This window comes from Fusarium flagelliforme, assembly GCF_020744385.1.
Source record: "Fusarium flagelliforme strain FIESC 12 MPI-CAGE-AA-0113 chromosome Unknown B0J16scaffold_1, whole genome shotgun sequence".
NCBI classification, from domain to species: domain Eukaryota; kingdom Fungi; phylum Ascomycota; class Sordariomycetes; order Hypocreales; family Nectriaceae; genus Fusarium; species Fusarium flagelliforme.
Window position 1 is genome coordinate 8,248,975 of NW_025763503.1, and position 17,114 is coordinate 8,266,088.

A 17,114-nucleotide genomic window follows, 5' to 3' on the forward strand; every position below is an offset into this window, starting at 1 on the left:
TGGCAGAGAGCATAAATATCACATGAATATATTGCAGCGATAGAAAAATGTACATTTACTCCATAAACAATTCATTTTCTGAAGCCCGGCCCTTCCCTTTTCCCCAGGTAGACGATAATTGACTGTAAGCTTATTGGCAGTTACGGGTAGTGATAACATGACCAGGAGTATCACGGCAAGCTGATAGTTATGTTAGCATCTTTCAAACAGTCAAACAAAAAAGGGTTTAACTTACTTCCGGAGAAGATACCGCCCTGAGCGTTGGTCCAGTATCGACAGCCGTGACCAGCAGGGACCAAAGCGTTTGAGCCATAGTAGGTGCATGCCTCCCAGGCATTGACTTTCCATTGTGTAAGCTTCATTTTGAACATAACTGAGGCTGGAAAAGACTTACTGGCACCTCCAGAGTAGGGCATGGGACCGTAGGGTTGGTTGTTGGCGATCCATTCACCGTTGCCAGCCTGGGCCCAGGCGTGGGCACCAGTGGCAAAGGCGATAGCAGAGAGGACGGTAGAGAATTGCATGTTGGATATGAGAATGATGTCTGTGAAGTGGAGTGTTGGTGGTCGGTGGAAGTATTAAAGTAATGGTAAGATGAGTGGATGAGAAAAAAGAAGGAATGACCTATTACCTTCATATCTATTTCAACAAGCAATTTGTATTTTGCGGTGAAACAATAGTATGATACCGTTCAACACTTTCCGTGCAGTCTAGAACTCCCAAGAACGTAAATCATCCAGTCGCATACTAGCGACAGGAAGGTCAAGATGTTACCAGCAATTGACCCACTTGTAGGATGGCGATCCTAGTTCAATCAGACTCTGGTCTTTCACACCGCATAGCCTTACCACTGCAAGGTCTCGTCTTCGCAACTTAGTATACAGGGTAAAAGGCTCCTCCTGTATGCATTCTCTCGTTTAATACCTTGGCAAATCCTTCAGTTCGGCAGAGGCTTGTCTAGGCAGATGCAGGGTATATCCCCATTAGTTGAGGCACAGCAGTGACAGCGATCGGGTGAGTCTGTGAGCTAGGGTGATTGGGAGGCAAAAGCAAAATGAGCATGTGATCAATTACTGGAGCGTGAGTGGCTATTGAAGGCTCAGATCGGAATGTTAAAACCCATGTAGAAATTAAGCTCAAGGAAAATTTTCCTATTTGTGGGCTGTGTCACACGACTATCATACGCGGAAAAAGGACTTTACTGGTGGACCCAGACGACTATTCGCCACGATTTATGGCGAATCATCGGAGCTATTGGAAAAGGTCAACTCCTAGCTGTTGCATAGAGGTTGTCAAATAATGGCGGCCCAGGGTAGGAGGTAGCACGAGTCCCCAGGCAATTGAATAATTGTGACCTCTGATGTAAAGGGGACAGGGGTGAATTATGCTTAACGAAGGCTGAAAGTCAAGTTACCAAAACTTAGAATACCACATTAAGAATCAGACAAATTGAGTGAACAGAAGACAATGAATTTTAAGGATCCTTTCTAGAGTATAGGAGGTGTAAAGAGAATTAAGTTACCAAAATTGATCTGCCTATAGTGTGGACTCTTTTCCAATCTATGTACAAAGAAATTATATACTACGACTAATTACAGCGACCGAAGCCCTTTTGACTAGAGAACGAAGTTAGCAACGTTAATAAGGCCGGTAGTAAAGAGTGGCCGCTTACCAATTAGCACCGCAGTGAGTACTGGTGGTTCCACAGAAGCCAGTAGAACCACAGCACTGGCCATTGAAGGGACCGCCAGCACATGTCAGACCGACCTTGCTTCCGCAAGTGCTGTCCAGTGAAGGAATGTCCTTGGTGAGGCAGGCGCTGGAGGCACCCTTTTGACTAAAGTAACGATGTTAGTAAAAGTCGCAATATGATAGAGAATATGCACTTACCAGCCTTGTCCACAGTGAGAAGCTGTGCTTCCACAGTATCCATTGGACGAGCAGCAGTTTCCGAGGCCAGATCCAGCACAAGTCTTGCCGTTCCTGGTACCACACTCAGAGTCAGAGGAGATACCGGTGCAGAGGCCAAAGCCCTTCTGGCATCCGGTACGGCAGAAGGTATCGCCCTTGCCACAGTAACCGTACTCGGAGCAACAGTCGCCGTATGAGCTTCCCTTGCAAGTCTTGCCATTCTTGCCACAGTTGCCGTCAGTAGAGACGTTGCTGGACGCCTCATCGCAGGTACCAAACTTAGACTGGCAGCCAGCCTTGCAATGACCTTCCTTACCGCAATAGCCCTCAGCAGAACAGCAGTCACCATAGGTGCTTCCCTTGCAGGTCTTACCATTCTTACCACAGAAACCATCGGTAGAAATGTTGCTGGCCTCGCTGTTGCAAGTACCGAACTTGGACTGACAGCCTGCATCGCAGTGATCCTTCTTACTACCACACCAGTCACCAACGGAACAACAGTCGCCGTAAGTGCTACCCTTGCAAGTCTTGCCGTTGAAGCTTCCGCAACGACCGTCGGTTGACACAGTGCCGGAGTCAGCCTTGCAAGTACCAAAAGCGGTTTGGCATCCAGCACCACAGTGGCCTTCCTTGCCGCAGTAGCCCTCGGCAGAGCAACAATCGCCGTAAGTGCTTCCCTTACAAGTCTTTCCGTTCTTGCCGCAGAAGCCGTCGGTGGAGATGTCAGTCTCAGCATTGCAGGAACCAAACTTGGTCTGGCATCCGGCATCACAATGGCCATCCTTGCCACAATAGCCTTCCTTGGAACAGCAGTCACCAAAGGTGCTTCCCTTGCAGGTCTTGCCGTTCTTTCCACAGAAGCCATCAGTGGAGATATCTCCAGCATTGGTCAGGGTACAGTTTCCGAAGCCCTTCTGACAACCAGCACCGCAATGCTCGGCCTTGTCTCCACACCAGCCGCCCACAGAACAGCAGTCGCCATAGCCAGAGTCGAGACAGATCTTGCCATTTGCGCCACACTGACCGTCAAAGGTGATGTTGCTGGGGGGACCACAAGTGCCAAAGTCCGGAGTGCAGTTGTTACCGCAGTGGGCGGTAGAGTTACCACACCAGCCCTGAGTAGAACAACAGTCGCCAAAGGCACTGCCACCACAAACAAACTTGTTTGTGCCGCCACAAGAACCGTCGGGGGAGACGCTTCCAGGTCCTAGAGGAACTTCAGGAGGAGGGGCAGCAGCATTGCAGTTTCCGGCCTTGCTCTGACTACGTTGTGTTAGTTGTGTCTTAAATAATAGTGAGTAGATAGAGAACGTACCATCCTTCTCCGCAGAATTTGCTGGATCGGCCACATTGACCATCCTTGGAGCAGCAAGCACCCCAGATAGGACTGCAGACGAAACCAGTGTCTCCTCCACAAGTACCGTCTTCAGTAACCATTCCAGTCTGCCATGGTGATAGAGTCTGAGTAGGGGACTGGGCAGCAGCGATAGCTGGCAGAAGCCAGAAAAGAGCAGCGACCTTCATGGTGTGAGAGTGTGTCGAAGTGGTTGACAGTGCTGTTGATTCTCTCAGCGTCTACGACGACAGTGGTAACTCATATAAGAGTCCTCATATACGAGTACTCGTTTAGTGTCTGCAGTTCACGATCGGGCAATTTCATCGGCACCACTTTTCTCGGCGAACACGATCGGAAGGATCGTCCCAATTGAGCCACAACCCCTGACCCATGTCCTTGTCATGCAGGGACCGCCAAGGAAATTATTTTCCTCAACGGATGAATCGTAACATGCCCTATGAATCGACATTGCTCTGACAATTTAACAGCGCAGCCTGAAGTTAAGCTCGAATGGTCGACTTGAATGTTAATTAGCGCAGCACAGCCCGACAGGCCGAACAGGCCACTGGCATACCGTTACATGAGCTAGTAACCTTTAGTGGAGTACCCATAGAGTCGGCCGCCGTTTGGGGGCTGATAGGGTTTAGGTTAAGGTTAATCGTTCTCATCCGATCTCGTGAAACCAACAGTACTTCAAAGAAGACGGACTTAATATCAACCTACTAACATTTGAGGTTCTCTTGTTTAGGTTCCAGAGTTGTGATGCGTTAGATACGTCTTTTTAATAGCTAACTATTTGACTGGAATTATAACACATGCAGTAAAGTCACACACACGTCTGGAAAAAAGCACATCTGTAAATATTTACATAAGTGTATCAAATAAAATAACAATTTTGCTCACACAGATGAAATGAATGTCCTTCACTAAAACTACTTTGGATATCCAACCAGAAGCCTCCAGGGTATTTACTGATCGTTCGAGCATTTCTTGTGATCAATTGACTGATCCCGTCCGATCCGAATCAACCTGTCGCTCAGAGTTTTCGTCCTGTCATTCTACCCTAAACTCTTTGTAGGATGTCAAGAACCGTCCCTTGCAGAAACGTTCCGGCCCGTCGATGGGACCCTCATCCTTCGCGTCGGGTAAAAAGAATACACAGCCCAGACGGCCGGCATTATCAGGCGCATGTTTTTACTCGGGACCTTTTGTCACACAACCTCCTCCATTCTTATTGGCCAGGATCCTGCCCTGCCGAGTCTACTGCACCCCGATCCTACGCTTGGCTGGATCCGGTTGACTCCCGGGACTTTCTTTTTCACAGGTTCGGCCGAGACAGGGCTGGCAGGTTGAGCTGTGGAGTCCATCCTTCTATGGGCCCTGGAAATATCCATAGTCTAGAACTAAAGAACCGTACCATGGGATCATGATGAGAATTTACTGCCGAGGCAGAGGCGATACGAACATGATTGCAATCTAAATTTTCCCTCATGCTTATCGTGAAAGTGAATTGTAACGTCGTATACAGTGCACTTCGCCATTGGATTGACATGGGTGTTGCAATTTCCGGCATGTAAGGATGCGGATACAGAGCTGTATATTTTCCTTGGGGGCGAATGCTTCGACGTATATAGTCTATTGAGTGCGCCTATAGAGTCTATTGCTAGACAGACACAGCGATAGTTACTTGTTTACCTCAACCTAGGTAATAACTATGGTGTCACGACTTTCGAGCATCGCCTTCTGGGCGGTTGCTTTTTGTTTCTTGTGTTTTGTCACCTTGAGCAATGCCGATACGCTCCATCACCCTCATGGCCGCATCAACCGCCGTTCTGTCATCAGTAAGGCTTTCCCTTCGAAGCACGTCAATATCATACTGACTCTCAACCAATAGCCAAGGCCCCGGAATGGACCAAGAAGATTGTCATGAGCCCTGGTCACCAGAACCCTGCCGAGGCCCCCCCGAACCCCACTGAAGATCTTGAGCTCTCCATCGACTCCGGTGTTAGTCTTGATCAGTACTACAAGGATGCTCAGAATGCTACTGAGTCCTCTGCTGGTGTGACCCCCAACAAATCTGGTCTATCACGTCGTTCTCTCGAGAAGCGCGGTGACGGTCCTCTCTACTGCAAGGACCGTAAATGTCCTGACGAGAGGTAAGTTCAGATAACAAAACATGTGAAAGTAATGCCTGACTTTGGATAGTTGCTGTGGTCCCAAGGGCATCTGCGGTTATGGCCCTGACTACTGTGGCGATGGCTGCACATCCAACTGTGATGCTACGGCCATGTGTGGAGAGTACAGTGAAGAGGGTGAGATGCCTTGTGGCATGAACCTCTGCTGCTCTGCCACTGGTTGGTGCGGTGTAAGTCTCCATCACAAGCCTTGTCACTATGCACATTTAGCTAACCCTACTCTTAGACCACCAGTGTCTTCTGCGACAACGCCGATCCCCTGCATAAGACCCTCCCCTGCCAGGCCGGTTACGGAGGCTGCAACATCGTCTCATCTCCTTCTTGCGCAAAGGGAAGTGGCAGCACAAACGGACGAACGATCGGCTACTACCAATCGTGGAACGTCCGCGCTCGCAAATGCGACACTAAGACACCCAAGCAACTAAACACAAAGGGCTACACCCATCTCTTCTACTCATTCGCCTTCATCGACCCCGTCTCTTTCGCACTCACTCCTGCTCACAACGATGATGTTAAGCAGATGCGCGAGTTCACCGACCTGTCCAAGGGTGGCAAGCTCAAGACTTGGATTGCTATCGGTGGTTACGACATGAGCAACGAGAAAGCTCCTACTCACACTACATGGAGCGATATGGTGTCTACCAAGGCTAACCGAGCTGCCTTTATCGCATCCGTTCGCGATTACATGGATGAGTATGGCTTCACTGGTGTTGATCTCGATTGGGAGTACCCTGGTGAGCCCAAGCGTGGTGGTCGCAAGCTTGCTGATACTCGCAATCTCTCCATGCTGCTCAAGGAGATGCGCGCCGCATACGGTTCCAAGTACGGTATTAGCTTGACTTTGGCGCCTGATTACTGGTATCTCCGTTGGTTTGATGCAAAGGCAATGGAGCCTTATGTCGACTTCTTTGGCTTCATGGCTTACGGTAAGCACCAGTCTTGTTCGACTCCTTTACTTTACGACTAACATGCTTCTTAGATCTCCATGGATCCTGGGATTCAGATGTTCTGACCCTCGGTAAGATCATCCGCGGACAGTCCGATATCCGTGAAATCCACAACAACACCATCCCTCTCTGGTTCGCCGGCCTCGATCCCAAGAAGATCAACTTCGGTCTTGCTATGTACGGTCGCGGTTACACTGTGTCTGACCCAAGCTGCAAGGATCTTGGATGTTCCTTCGCTGGTCCCAGTAGGAAGGGAGAGTGCACCGACTCTGATGGTGTCATGTCTCTGGGTGAAATCAAGAAGATGATCAAGAACAGGGGCGTCAAGTCAACATACCTCAAGGACTCTATGATGAAGCAAATTGCTTGGGATGATCAATGGATCGGATATGATGGTAAGATATTCATGGGTCTGGCTTTTGTGTCTCCTCGTTACTAACAACCACCACAGACGAAGAGACCTTTGCAGACAAGAAGGCCTGGGCTGATGGCTTCTGCTTTGGAGGCACCATGGTCTGGAGTATTGATTTCCAAGAGTAAGCCATGTCCACCCCGGCGGTTCTTTCAAGATAACTGACAAAACCACAGGTCCGAAGACGTCAGTGCTCTCCCCGTCTTGGGCCCTGGTCAGGGCAGCACAGAGCCCAACAAGGGCGGTAGTGGTAGCGGCAGCAGCGGCAATGTCGGCTTTGACGAGCATAGGGATACCCCGTTCAACGAATTTAGCGGCTGCACAGCTTCCAAAAAGAATGACATCGTTCGCAGCTGGTTCGACGTTGTCGACTTTGTTAAGGTCGCTCATTCTATTGACTTTAGCAAGAAGCCGGGAACATTGGAGAGTCGTATCTTTGGCGACGATGTGCACACAAGATCAGGCGCCGGCGACTTTATCCACAGTGAGTTGCCACCACTCACCCAGTGTGTCCCCCAATGATTGGCTAACGTTTGTCGTACAGAAATCTACGAGAATATCTTGAACCTTTACGAGAACAAGGTCTACGGCAAGATCCACATCGCCTGTCAGGACGTCTACCAGAAAAACAGGGCCGTCCAGGTTACTTGCAAAACTGAACTTGAAAATGGCGAGATTGGCGGATATGCCTGGTCATACAGTGACGATATTAACGAGCAACTTATTGTCATGTGCGATCCCTTCTTCCGGGCAGGCCAGCCTCTACTCTTAGACTTGCTCGAGGAGCTGCGAAGCCACAAGTCTTACCAGAAGGACCCACATCAGTTGCTCGGCAAGACTAGAATGCTGCTCCATGAAATTACCCACTTGGCTGCCATGGCTGAGACAAAATCCGGTAAGTGACTCCAGTCATACCCTACTGTCATACATGTCACTAACCAGAAACCAGTCGTCGTTATTGACCAAAAGCTTCGTCCGGAAGCCCCGAGACCCATCCCGGTATACGGACCCGAAGTCGTTCAACGAATGGGAATGCATAAGTTACAGTCTGTGCGAGATCGTTCACAGAAGAATGGTATGTGAATTTGTGGCCTGAAGTATTACTATGCTGACATTTTTTCGCAGCCGATTCTCTTGCCCTTTACGCTACTTTCAAGTACTTCGAGGCCCTGTTCGGAACCCCTGATGCCGTCGTGGTGCCCAGGGACGACACCGACGAGTCCTTCACCCTTGAGTGCGCTCGAACCGACAACAATGGCCCAGTTCTTAGCCGAGGCAACATCGAAGGCCGTATCAACAAATGGTGTGATTCTTTGGACGGAAAGACAATCAGCCAAGATGACACCCGCAAGGAGGAAGTCGTCGCCACATACGGTAGTTCCAAGGCTGGATCAAAGACTACGGAGCTAGTCTTCAGCGCCAATTGGGTTAAGGATGTCAAGGGCGATGGGTGCCCTGATAGGACCAGAGGCACGGAACCGAAGCACTGCAAGAAGGCCATGTACGATGTGCTGGACTCGTGTGGTGGCAAGGATGGTATGGATAGTGGATCGCCGAGATATGGTGGAAGTCAGCAAGGTGATGAGCAGTGTGTGATTTGGAAGATTGAGATTAATGATTTGTAAACGACATATGAGGGGTTGGGAGCGACTCCGAAGTTAGTGGGAGCATTTGAACGACTTGGTGTCTTCTTGTAAATACATATTCTTTGTTCGAGATTGCCGTTCTACTCAGGGAGTCTATGACTTATATAAAAGTAATCTGCTTCACTGGAAACTTTTAGAATCTGGTCAATTAAACAATGTTGTAGGTGTCAACACTGTGGTTGCAGCGACAGCTGTACTGGTGAATAATCTAATCAGATGCTTAGTTGAAGGAGAAGCAGCGGGAATCGTCAATCCTTTGCTTGATGATCAATAGTATAAGCCAAGTCACAGACCGAGACAAGCGTCCCATTTAGCCATCTTAGCCTCCAATAAATATAAGCAACACATCTCATGTACTCTTCTCACCAACTGAATGCATCCACTTCCAACTCAAAGACAACTCCACTAGTCCTTCCCAAAGTAACAACGACTGCACGAACACTATCACAAAGCCCAGCAGGACCACAAACAACTACACCGACCTTCTTCCAACCGGCCTCCACTTCCTGCTCCAGTAGCGCCTTCACATCAAGCCGTTCTCCAACCAAGACGGTTTTATCATCTATGCCTGTCAATGCAGTCTCAAGATCCTTTGAAAGAGGTTGAGATGACTCTTTCAGACTCCAGGCTAGCTTGACGTTCACGTGTGCTTGCGCCCAAGAGAGGAGTCCAGTGATGCCGATTCCGCCGCAGATGAGTAGTACACGATCGCATTTGAGTATCTCCCGACTTGGGCTGCCATATGGACCTTCCAACAGCACGGGAAGGCCGAATCGTTCAGTGAGAAGACTTGTGGTGCCGCGGTGTTTCTTGATGTAGATAGAGATACTATCAGTTCCTGTCGCTTTCTGGGATACGGTAATTTGGGGCGCAGTCCGATTCAGTTCCATGTCTTTATCATGCGACAGCTCTCGTGTTGATGGAGTGCATTTTTGCAAGAGAGCACTGTTGTTGACGGAGAATGGATGATTCTGCCAGGCACGCAATGGTTGAAGTGTGGGAAAGTAAACATAAGCGTGATATCCCGGTGCACTCAACCATCTCACGCCTGATATATCGAGCCGGACAATCTCGTCAGACAACTCAACAACAGTCGCGCGTCGAATGCCGTTCTTGGCGACACGAAAAGCTCGAAACAGACGGTCAAAGAACCATACTGCGCAGACCATATATATCCATAGCTCGTAAATACCAGAGTATGGCTTCCAGTAGTAAATATGATACCAGCAACCTACCATGACAAAAAGAGTAAGAAGGATATGAAGGATGAGGAAAACCTCGTACGAAGCACGCCGGAACCAGAGGAGGCTTTGGAGTAGGAGGAGGAGAAGACAAAGGGTTCCAACAATGCCCCAAATCCAATATGGCTTGTGAACGTCTATGTAGTATGTCCCAAGACTGACATATGCAGCGAGAAGAGTAATAGAGTGTATAATCGCATGAATGGCGCAAAGGCGAGCTACCCAGCGATGAAGTACAAGAAAAGTGGAAAAGTGCCAGTTGGTAATCCAGAGGAATATGTTGTTCCGTGACGAAAAGAGCACTGTTAGCGGCAGAAGCGCAAAGGATATGTGACCTGTCCGATAGCCGACATAGGCCAACACTTCGGTAGACTTGGTAAAGCCCCAAGGATGAGGATATGAGAAGGTCTTGTACGAAACGGCACCGAGGATAATGTTGAGTATAACGAACATGGCGATCCAGAGGCCAGTACCCATGGTTGGTGCATTGCCGAGAAGATAAGGTAGAGGACGAATATTGTAGTCGCGGATTATCGACGGGTAGATTAGATAGGGCTTGATCCTTGCTATGGCGGTTGTCATGAAGGGTAGGTATGTAATAGCTGAGAGAAAGACGGGTGTCGCTACACCCGTGGAGATCAAAACGATACTATAATTTCGTCAGTCAGATAAAAGCAAAAGAAAATGGCAGATCTCACACAAAGGTCGATTGGACTGTCTCTTCCCAGTCAAAATGGACGTTGAAGTCATACTGATACTCATAACTCTCATCCGAGATCAGGGCTGTATAGTTCAATGTTTCTCCAGCAATGTACTCTCTCTCCGGCCGTTCAACATTAGCCAGCGCAGCACCATAAGTCCATTTCGCATCGACGCTCTTATCACCCGTAGTCTGATCAGCCCAGTAAGCTTCTAACTTGGAAGCTGGGATATCTTCGCAACGAGTGCTAAGGCAATGTGCGAGCGTAAGTAGAAAGGCGTCATTCTCCGCGATACAAGGCGCCATGGGTGAGCCACCGTGTGAGTGTCCGCCCATATCCATGTTGCTATGATCCAATGATGGACATTCGAGTGGTGCATTGCCGATGACGGCGCGACAGGCGTAGGCACAAGGAGGGTCGTACCATAATTGGCCATAGCCTATGAGGCCTGTTTTGGAGCCGGTCACTATGCTTGCCAGGAAGGGTAACAGAGCTGCGATAGATACTTTCATCTTGGAAGGTGAAAGCAGGAAGGTATCTAGCGAGTGTTTGAAATAAAGACAGTGTTTGTGAGTGGGGTTATATAGATAGGGCTGAATTCGAGCTGAGCTAAAGATTGGCAGGACGCCAAAGGGAATGGGTCCAATAATGCCAATTCAATAGCTCAAACATCAAGACCAATGACAACGCGAGTATTACTGTAGGTCAAGAGGATTTATGCGCAAACTGGCTCATTCAATCAGCCTATTTCCGCTGCCGTGGTACCAGGTTCATAGGGTTGCATTATAAGACATCCATATAAATTTGCGCAAACTTGCTCATGACCTATATGTATTCGCTGAAAGCAACCCTCTCAGAGTAGACCACACTGTTTCCATGCCGGTAAAACGAAGCAGGTCCAATAAGAAAACAATTATTTGACCTTGAAAACTCTGGTGGCGTGCTCCTCGTTGATGGTCCTATAGTCTTCAGGTCCATACGGTTCAGTCATCTCCTTAAACCACCCTTGTTTACGGTGCACAGCCAAGCCTAGATCCGCCATCATCATATCCATAAAAGGCACTGCTTCAAAAATGAAGTCTGGTACTCGGGCGCCTGCATCATTTGGATAACGCCATTTGCCAAATCGATTATGTAGAACCGTCTGCCGGTGGACCTCGTCCAATGTCATGCCCTTGTCCCCTGCAGTCACAGCCGAACTTGGATCCCGGGCTAGCGTACCATCGAAGAAAGCGCTGATCCAAAGACCCTGTATGTGCGCACAGGTACCGTTGCTGAAGTTGGTAGAATATCCTGTAAAGGCAAGGTCTTTGGTGCGGAGGAATTCGGTCGTGGCAGGGACCATGAAGTGGTACAGCATCATAGGTGTATGCGAAAGTATAGGAGCATCTGAAGGAGCCATGTTGAAGGCCTTGGTCTCGCTGAGGTGCTTATAGTTCGGGTTGAACTTCATTGGAGTCTTGAGACTTGGGAACCGCTGCTGGATCTCTTGGTCGGCCTTGTTAAGAAGGGTAGTGCAACTCCCGAGCCCGTCGTCTGGAAGGTTTCCCTTGTCGGTCGTGTTTGGTACATAAGGAAGACCAATCTTGCGATCAATACCCTCGGGCAGAAATTTAAGAGGTGAGAATGGCTTCCAACCAGTAACAGCAACAAATGCGTCAGAGTTAAGAACAGTCTCCTCAGCATCATCCAGATGAACCTTGCCCTCACTAAGATGCGATAGATCCTTCTCGTAAATCTTCACAGTGCCATTGCGTACAAGCTCGTGGAAGTCGGTTGGATAGTTCAAGATGCCAAAGGCTGTACCGGTATGCATGGCTGACGAAGTTGGCTTGAGCTTCTTGAGTTCGGGATGCGTATCGAATTGCATCAGATCAATTACGTCGGCAGCTAGAACTTTCCAAAAGATAGAGGTGATGGCGCGACCGATAGTTGTGCGATGCCAGAAGTAGTTGATGCCGTGGTAGCCGCTATCCTGGCCCCAGATACATGGCGCGAACCAGTGAAGCCAACGAATATCTGTGAAAAGAACAATTTTAGCTACAGGGCTCACAAATACTTAGATCTTGATGTTTCTTTCAACTTACTAACGAGCTTCTCAATCCATACTTTGAAAGGCGTTACGAAAGAGGGCGACATCCAAACTGGACCGTGGCCCGTTGCTGAATACATATATCGTCAACTCAGATTCCTCAAGTCATTGGCGGTGTTTTACGCTAGGATTGCTTACGTCTTATGATCCAGTCGACTTTGACACCATGAGTGGCGTACGCATAGACGGCATCCCAAGCAGATTTGGTTCCTCCAAAGACGGTCACTCGCTTGACAGTATTGACAGTATCTCTATACTTTTGGAAGTCTCTGCTGTGAAAGAGTGGCCTGTCAAATTCCTCTTGACCTCGGATGTGAGGCATTAACGGCTCCGAATCCTGACCCGTTGCAACGATCAGCCTCCTGGCGATGACTCTGGTAGGCGCCTCTGATTGCTCGCTCTGGATTTCAAGCAGCCAACCACCCTCGCTTTGATGCTCCGCCGAAAGGACTTTAGTACCCAACCGCAAATACTGGTTAATGCCAAATTCGCGTGCGTACGACTCGAGATAATTGTGCATGACTTCCCCAGGGATATACTCGCGCAGCTTGACGCCAAAACGTTCGGTGGTCATGGGAAAATCTGGATACTCGTAGGTTCCCCACAGGTTATTGGATCTGAGGCATGGATAAACCCGCTCATTTGACCAGACGCCGCCTACCGAGGCGTTGGCATCAAAGATTGCGAGGGAATGGTCTGGGTGCGTAACATGATATTGTTTGGCGGCGCCGAGACCGTAGTAGCCTTTGTTGTGATTTGTTAATTGCGTGTAGGTGTGACGATGGGTGAGACTTACCGGCTCCGACGACGACCAGATCAAACTCCTCCATTGGTAAGCAGTGTTACTCACGATAACTAGAATGGTGTCTGTCTACTCCACGTCTCGGAAATTCAGTACGGGAAGGGAGAGCTGAGGAACAAAAGAAATGGAACGGATGCTAGATTTAAGGAATTGATGAGCTTATCTGTGTGACAACCTGGGGCTGAGCTTCACCCCTGCTTCGGCAACGCAGTGAGATTTTCGCAATGTGGTAAGATACTGTCAGCGCGATCCGAGACCGGTAACACAATCCTTCCAACCCCGCACGAGATTATGCGAACGTCCCTTGCTAAGATACCACGCATCCTTCTCATCCTAGGGCTGATACATGTTGTTGTTTACGCTTGGTATCTCGCTATAAGTTTAATGGATATCTCATTCTGATTGCAGAGAGGCTAGGCCCCATCTTGGTTTAGTCGTGATGTGCACCAGTGACACATTTTAATTAGGACTGTGAGACAGCGAGCGCACACGGGCTTGTGATTCATTGGTGTACGACCCCAGATGAGCAGGGGTTGCATAGCGCGTATCAAAGGGCAGGGGTTCTCGGTAAAGTGGTCCATTTTTACACGCGACAGGTTTTCAAGGATGGGCGTAGACTAGACTATAGGGTATGGAGACAACACATTCTGGCGTCAGCCTTGATTGTGTTCAATCTGCATACAAAAGCCGTTTGAAATGTAATTGAAGAGACTATACATCTATAAGACGGAGTGGTTAAGACTTAAAACAATCGTAAAGTTTAGGCGATCGTAGGAACAGGATATTTTCCAGCGATTTTGGCTTCGATGTTTGTCGTTTTGCATTCCTGCATGTCTTAAATCAAGTTCATATGAGCGGTGGATGTGAAGGCCCCACCCAGTCTTTCGCTCCGCTGCGTCCATTGGCTAAGAAGAAAGTTCTAAGAGTAGCCCCCCTAGCACTTCCGTTTTATAACTTGTCGAACTGGCCAATAGAGAAGCATACATTTAGCAGCTTGACTCCACAGTTCATACCGAATTCCAGAAATTGATATGGTGGTACTCTCCCCCAACCATTACCTATACCTGCAAAGACTTGAAATTCCATAGCTCAATAGACTTCAGTAAAATAATACACCACTATAGCCTGTAGTAAAGTAACATGCTCGTGAAAGGTATACTGATATTCCAAACAGGGTTTCAAATTTCCCTTACCGACGAGACGGGCTCCCCTTCGTGCTCAAACAAATCTCCTGACACTGTTCGAGGAAAGTCCTCTGTGGTGCCTGCCCAAACACCATCGCCTTGCATCTCGTACAATAACCTCATCTGCTGCAAAGTTCCATCTCTTTCCCATCGTTTGGCCCTTCCAATTCCTCGTCCCAACCAAGCCTGAATCCGAGCCATAAGAAATTCCAAGATAAAAGACAACAAGATGACATAGGTACCAAGACCAAGAAGCAAAGACAGGCCGAGGACAGAAAAGTTCAGTGTCCCTTGAGTTTCCTTGATCCTCTGATTGTAGCACATATCTTTGAAGGACCCAGCATATTGATCGATATCGGAAACGTTCTCCCACAGGTTTACAGTTTCCATGTTTTCCCAGACTTTTACAGTCTCAAAGTTGCCTGGTGCGGAAGATCCAACTACATACTCCATCATGCGATGTTGCAGCATCGCCATGGTGTCATCGAAAAGGGAAGCCATCTCAATCTCCCACTGGTTCGATGGTAAACCTAAGCTTCTGGTCCCTGCCACTTTCTCCTGTGCACGCAGGAATCCCTGGGTACGTGTCCAGATCGCATGGAAGAAGGTACTAGACTCTAACAGTACGAGTCCGAGACGTTGAACTGCCACAAACTGCGCGCGGTTCAAAGCTAGACGGGCTTCTGTTGCGTTCTTGATAACACCGCGACTGTCCATCAATGGTGTGCATTCGTTGTTGTTGGGATTGCAGATGATATGCTTATCCACACATGCGATTGGGCTGACATACCGCTCTGCTTTGTCACCAATTGTACCGAAGACCGGATCTCTATTTCCCTGCTCGTGTCGGACACCATTTTGTGCGATTGCGATGAGGGTAAGGTCCGTATTTGGTACCATTAACTCGTCTATAGGCTGCCAAGGACCGGTTGAAGGATAGTAATACACCCAGGCTGAATAGCCAAGGTCCATCGTCTGACCGTGCGTATCGTACTGAAAAGTGTGGTTCATCTTCGTATCAGGTTGTGTCTGAGACTGCATTGGTCCGTAGTAATATTTTATCAGAGTATCAGCATCGTCTTCTCGTTCTTTCACCTCCTCCACAAATCCCGGTTTAGTTCTTAGTGGAGAACAGACGGTCTCCCTCTTATATGTGATCCTGTCCTGGGTTGGGGCATTAAATCCAAAGTCGCGATGAGAATCCATCATACCTGTCTCCATCTTGAAAGCAGAAACTGGCAAGCATATGTCTCCTCCAAATGGACACTCGACGGATAAATTCGTCCATGGTATATGGGAAACTGGAAGAGTTCTGCAGAGACTGGACGTAGCGTTGTGGTAACATTGTCTGGAATAAAAGGAAGCTTGCAAGTTATCAAGCCTCGCTTTGTCCTGAAGCGCGTCGCTGTCAATAGGTCTCTTGATACCGCAGTTTGAGCTCAAGGCCAGACGGAACTCTGAAGCCGAGTCTGAGATCTGGGAAGAGAAGATGGCGAGCACCGTGAATCCTATGAAATAGAGAACACAGAACATCGCCAAAGGAACAGTTCTAAGAACGGCCGATTTCGCGATACCGGTCCAGTACCAGGCCTGTTGCAGAAACAGCCATGCAGCCGCCGGGGCAGACTTTGCGTTTCGCAGTATAACTTGTCTTTGATAGTAGAGACCATCATGCTTGTTGCCGGTGGCTAAGACTTGATGGGCAGAAAAGCCGATGATGACCCATAGTCTCATCGCGACGATGGTTACGAATGCGGCGATGAAGGCGAGGAGCAGGCTAGCGTCCCTCGACGAAAGGGTGATAGTTGCACCAAGAACAGGTCCACGCGACCAGTCAGTCCAGGTCCCTGTGTAAATATCGAATGACATTATTGAGTAGAACTACGGCACAGATGAAGGAATAATCGAATCTCTTGAGATCACTGAGTAAATATCGTACAGTTGCGAAAGGGAGGAAAGGGTAAAATGGAGGACAACGTAGTACGAGCATTCTGTTGGCCCTCTTTGAACGCCTGATAACAATGTCTGGAATCAAACATTGACATTTTAATTCACCCTACAGGCATAAGTTCGAGCTGCAATTGGTCTGGCGTTCAAAGCTGAAAACCTCAAGCGCCATGTTTTGCAACTATTGGTCTTGGCATGAGTCTGACCAGTCACATGCGCCTTACGCCTTACAAGGCAGACTGTAAACGTAATTACGCTGAATTTCTTTACTGAAAATGACTGAACGAGGAATTCTTTAGCTAAAAACAGCTTGATCAAGTTTTGCATCCAATCTAAGAGCCTGACAGAAGCTAAAGTCCTTCAACTTCTCAGTGATACCAACCGTAGACTTAAACGGCAAAAGCCAGAAACTCTTTAGGCCCCAAAAATAGAACCCACCTATAGGAACTAATCACCACTGGAGGAGGGATAGGCTTGTTTCGCAGGACAGCGCAGGTGGTGAAACATAGCAAATGCGCTTCTCTATACTGCGGTCTTCTGGTCTACAGCAACCCGGCACCATCCTCAAGCATTTCCGATTGAGCCATTGGAACCATTCGAACCATTCCAACTCTCACTTGCCATGTGCTTGTAGCTCGTGGTCTAGGTTGCAAAGCAGCCAGTGGCGCTTTGGATGCACTGCCAAATAGAAGTCGTCTAC

General features: G+C 48.5%; 7 protein-coding genes across 7 annotated transcripts; 2 read left to right on the forward strand and 5 right to left on the reverse strand.

Annotated features, from left to right (window-relative positions):
* Positions 1-84: 84 nt before the first annotated feature.
* On the reverse strand, positions 85-572 carry B0J16DRAFT_331467 (uncharacterized protein). Its single transcript, XM_046126593.1, has 3 exons — positions 395-572; positions 236-340; positions 85-180 (listed from the first exon to the last, which is right to left on the reverse strand). The coding sequence occupies exons 1-3, from the start codon at positions 522-524 to the stop codon at positions 131-133; spliced, it is 285 nt and encodes a 94-aa protein (XP_045990635.1). The 5' UTR covers positions 525-572; the 3' UTR covers positions 85-130.
* A 943-nt stretch (positions 573-1,515) lies between these two features.
* B0J16DRAFT_410432 (uncharacterized protein) lies at positions 1,516-3,455 on the reverse strand. Its single transcript, XM_046133148.1, has 4 exons — positions 3,227-3,455; positions 1,891-3,174; positions 1,673-1,837; positions 1,516-1,616 (listed from the first exon to the last, which is right to left on the reverse strand). The coding sequence occupies exons 1-4, from the start codon at positions 3,433-3,435 to the stop codon at positions 1,589-1,591; spliced, it is 1,686 nt and encodes a 561-aa protein (XP_045990636.1). The 5' UTR covers positions 3,436-3,455; the 3' UTR covers positions 1,516-1,588.
* Positions 3,456-4,961: 1,506 nt separating this feature from the next.
* On the forward strand, positions 4,962-6,923 carry B0J16DRAFT_392937 (glycoside hydrolase superfamily; the record flags this gene model as incomplete). The annotated part of the gene is made up of 6 exons (XM_046132035.1): positions 4,962-5,088; positions 5,142-5,403; positions 5,453-5,612; positions 5,669-6,368; positions 6,422-6,784; positions 6,841-6,923. Coding segments are annotated over 6 exons (1,695 nt in total), but the record flags the coding sequence as incomplete, so codon positions are not given.
* A 377-nt stretch (positions 6,924-7,300) lies between these two features.
* B0J16DRAFT_331469 (uncharacterized protein) lies at positions 7,301-8,510 on the forward strand. The gene is made up of 3 exons (XM_046126594.1): positions 7,301-7,696; positions 7,751-7,876; positions 7,927-8,510. The coding sequence occupies exons 1-3, from the start codon at positions 7,531-7,533 to the stop codon at positions 8,424-8,426; spliced, it is 792 nt and encodes a 263-aa protein (XP_045990638.1). The 5' UTR covers positions 7,301-7,530; the 3' UTR covers positions 8,427-8,510.
* On the reverse strand, positions 8,511-11,001 carry B0J16DRAFT_331471 (ferric reductase like transmembrane component-domain-containing protein). The gene is made up of 2 exons (XM_046126595.1): positions 10,387-11,001; positions 8,511-10,337 (listed from the first exon to the last, which is right to left on the reverse strand). Exons 1-2 carry the CDS (start codon positions 10,899-10,901, stop codon positions 8,810-8,812), a joined length of 2,043 nt encoding a protein of 680 aa, XP_045990639.1. The 5' UTR covers positions 10,902-11,001; the 3' UTR covers positions 8,511-8,809.
* A 171-nt stretch (positions 11,002-11,172) lies between these two features.
* B0J16DRAFT_331473 (uncharacterized protein) lies at positions 11,173-13,397 on the reverse strand. The gene is made up of 4 exons (XM_046126596.1): positions 13,278-13,397; positions 12,620-13,225; positions 12,477-12,551; positions 11,173-12,408 (listed from the first exon to the last, which is right to left on the reverse strand). The coding sequence occupies exons 1-4, from the start codon at positions 13,309-13,311 to the stop codon at positions 11,303-11,305; spliced, it is 1,821 nt and encodes a 606-aa protein (XP_045990640.1). The 5' UTR covers positions 13,312-13,397; the 3' UTR covers positions 11,173-11,302.
* Positions 13,398-14,461: 1,064 nt separating this feature from the next.
* Positions 14,462-16,336, reverse strand: B0J16DRAFT_353324 (uncharacterized protein; the record flags this gene model as incomplete). The annotated part of the gene is made up of 1 exon (XM_046129303.1): positions 14,462-16,336. The coding sequence occupies one exon, from the start codon at positions 16,334-16,336 to the stop codon at positions 14,462-14,464; it is 1,875 nt and encodes a 624-aa protein (XP_045990641.1).
* Positions 16,337-17,114: the final 778 nt, after the last annotated feature.

Bases quoted from the DNA above. Each gene is read 5' to 3' on its own strand.
- B0J16DRAFT_331473 (XM_046126596.1), bottom strand. From the start codon at position 13,311: ATGGAGGAGTTTGATCTGGTCGTCGTCGGAGCCG. The intron at 13,226-13,277 runs GTAAGTCTCACC...ATCACAACAAAG, and splicing joins TCTGGTCGTCGTCGGAGCCG to GCTACTACGGTCTCGGCGCC. The intron at 12,409-12,476 runs GTAAGTTGAAAG...TTCTTTTCACAG, and splicing joins ATGGATTGAGAAGCTCGTTA to ATATTCGTTGGCTTCACTGG.
- B0J16DRAFT_331467 (XM_046126593.1), bottom strand. From the start codon at position 524: ATGCAATTCTCTACCGTCCTCTCTGCTATCGCCTTTGCCACTGGTGCC. The intron at 341-394 runs GTAAGTCTTTTC...CACAATGGAAAG, and splicing joins GCCCTACTCTGGAGGTGCCA to TCAATGCCTGGGAGGCATGC. The intron at 181-235 runs GTAAGTTAAACC...CATAACTATCAG, and splicing joins GGGCGGTATCTTCTCCGGAA to CTTGCCGTGATACTCCTGGT.
- B0J16DRAFT_410432 (XM_046133148.1), bottom strand. From the start codon at position 3,435: ATGAAGGTCGCTGCTCTTTTCTGGCTTCTGCCAGCTATCGCTGCTGCC. The intron at 3,175-3,226 runs GTACGTTCTCTA...AACACAACGTAG, and splicing joins AAATTCTGCGGAGAAGGATG to TCAGAGCAAGGCCGGAAACT. The intron at 1,838-1,890 runs GTAAGTGCATAT...TCGTTACTTTAG, and splicing joins TCTCACTGTGGACAAGGCTG to TCAAAAGGGTGCCTCCAGCG.
- B0J16DRAFT_331469 (XM_046126594.1), top strand. From the start codon at position 7,531: ATGTGCGATCCCTTCTTCCGGGCAGGCCAGCCTCTACTCTTAGACTTG. The intron at 7,697-7,750 runs GTAAGTGACTCC...ACCAGAAACCAG, and splicing joins CATGGCTGAGACAAAATCCG to TCGTCGTTATTGACCAAAAG. The intron at 7,877-7,926 runs GTATGTGAATTT...ATTTTTTCGCAG, and splicing joins AGATCGTTCACAGAAGAATG to CCGATTCTCTTGCCCTTTAC.
- B0J16DRAFT_331471 (XM_046126595.1), bottom strand. From the start codon at position 10,901: ATGAAAGTATCTATCGCAGCTCTGTTACCCTTCCTGGCAAGCATAGTG. The intron at 10,338-10,386 runs GTGAGATCTGCC...ACGAAATTATAG, and splicing joins ACAGTCCAATCGACCTTTGT to TATCGTTTTGATCTCCACGG.